The 1,749-nt window shown below is 63.9% G+C and overlaps 1 protein-coding gene across 1 annotated transcript in view; it reads right to left on the bottom strand.

Annotated features, from left to right (window-relative positions):
* Window positions 1–1,549, bottom strand: part of STC2 (stanniocalcin 2) — a 22,193-nt gene extending 20,644 nt beyond the window's left edge. The window contains exon 1 of the mRNA XM_006158901.3: window positions 794–1,549. Within this exon, the coding sequence (XP_006158963.1) occupies window positions 794–944 (151 nt within the window). The 5' untranslated portion in view covers window positions 945–1,549. The remainder of the gene's footprint in view (window positions 1–793) is intronic.
* Between the last annotated feature and the right edge of the window lie 200 nt (window positions 1,550–1,749).

Genomic DNA, 1,749 nt, shown 5'->3' with positions numbered 1-1,749 from the left:
CGCAGCCGCCACCGCGTTTGCACAGCCCTCAAAAATACAGAGGAGGGAGGCGGAGCGAAGGAGCTGTAGGCAGATTTTCTTTCTCTCCCCGGAGCTGGGAAAAGGGCCAGCCCCGTGCCCTGCACGCCTGGCTGTGCTCCACAGCTTGCCGGTGAGCCGAGAGCCGGCGGAGCCGAGGCAGCGCACGGTTCAGGCTGTGTCTCCATTTCGTGGCTTGCTGACCTGGCCAGGCGCAGCGGACGGCTGCGGCACGGCGGAGGTACGCTTGGAGCCACCTCCACCCACCTTGTGAAAGCAATGCCCCCCAGGTGGAAAGTTCACAAAGCAATTTGTCTCGCCGGCAAAGTTCTGGGATGTCGGGCATCTTCTGAGGTGGGGGAGAAGCGGTCCTGCCGATGCCGCTGGTTGTAAGAGAAGTTCCCTGGGGCAGGGTGCAGCCCAGCTTTGGGGACCCTCCGTGCCTTCCGCGGACCGGCAAGGATGGAGAAGTGCGCTTTGCATCGGACCCGGGTCTCGGGGCTGGCGATGACCGCCTTAACCTCCCCTGGACCCTGGAAAGGACAGCAACAAGTCCTGCCTAGCTATTTCATCACCCGCCTAGCACGTGCGGATTCCAGGCGCTCAGAGCCGGGCGCGGACCTCGCCTCGCGCTTCCCTTTGCACGTTCCGCGCCGCCCCAAGAGTTTGCGCTGCGTGGGGTTCGCCCGATGCCGGGCAAAACGCCCGAGGCGCACTGCATGGGTGTGCGGTGTCCTCCCCAAGCAGCTCCAGGCTGCCGGGCGCACGCACTTACCTGTGTTCTGCAGGGACAGACGGCCTTTCTGCTGGGAACCTCTGTCTTGGGGACCCTCGGGAGGATTGGTGGCGTCAGTCCCCTGTGCCCGGTCGAAGGTAGCCAACACCAAAGCCAGGGTCACAAACTGGCCCAGCCGCTCGGCACACATGGTTCTCGGTGTAAACCTCCCGCCGGGAGACCTGGATTCTTTGTCTCCCCTCCTCCTCCTTCTCCTCCTCTTCCTCCTCCGCTGCTTCCCCTCCTCCTCCCACTCTTCTTCCTTGCTCGCCTTTTCCCTCCTCCTCGCGGCCGCGGCTCGGATAGAGGTTACCCAGCGCCCTCCCGTAGCTCTCTGGAGAGCATGTGACCAGGCCGTTAGCAGCGCCGCGAGTGCCCGGCAATGGCAGGGACGGTGCCTCAAATATCCCTGGAAGCTCTGGTGTCACTTGAATGAAGGAGTCGAGCAGGTGTTGTCCCGGCGGCTGGACCAATCCGAGACCCCGGCCGGTTTGACACCACGGCGGGGAGTCGGGGCCTGCGCCCAACTACTACAGGAGGAAGCCGGGCGCCGCTGGGAGCGCCCGACAAAGTTGCCGACCTGGCGGCGGCGTGCGTGTGTGACTGTGAGCGCGGCTGGATGCGTGCGCGTGTGCGGGTGATCCGGGGCAATGGCCGAACGGAATTCAAACACTAAAAGCGACTCTCAGCTCCGGTTGCGCCAAAGCTGGCGAAGGGGGACGGACTCCTCTAGGGCAGTGTCCCTGGGGCCCCAGGCTCTCGCATCGCACCAGCGTCTGGCTGGGAAAGTTTCCTCTCCACCGTTTGGAATTCGGCGAGATTCGCAGCCCCCAGGCCTCGATGGCTTGGAGCAGTTTCCTGGGCACAGTGATGCTGGGAGCAAACTGAGCTCACGGAATCCCTAGCGTTGTGACGCTCGCATTAAAACCCCACACTCACTGTGGGCAGGGACTACA

The sequence above is a fragment of the Tupaia chinensis genome, unplaced genomic scaffold, assembly GCF_000334495.1.
Source record: "Tupaia chinensis unplaced genomic scaffold, TupChi_1.0 Scaffold000612_1, whole genome shotgun sequence".
Lineage (NCBI taxonomy): Eukaryota > Metazoa > Chordata > Mammalia > Scandentia > Tupaiidae > Tupaia > Tupaia belangeri.
This window is presented reverse-complemented; position numbering and strand designations above follow the sequence as displayed.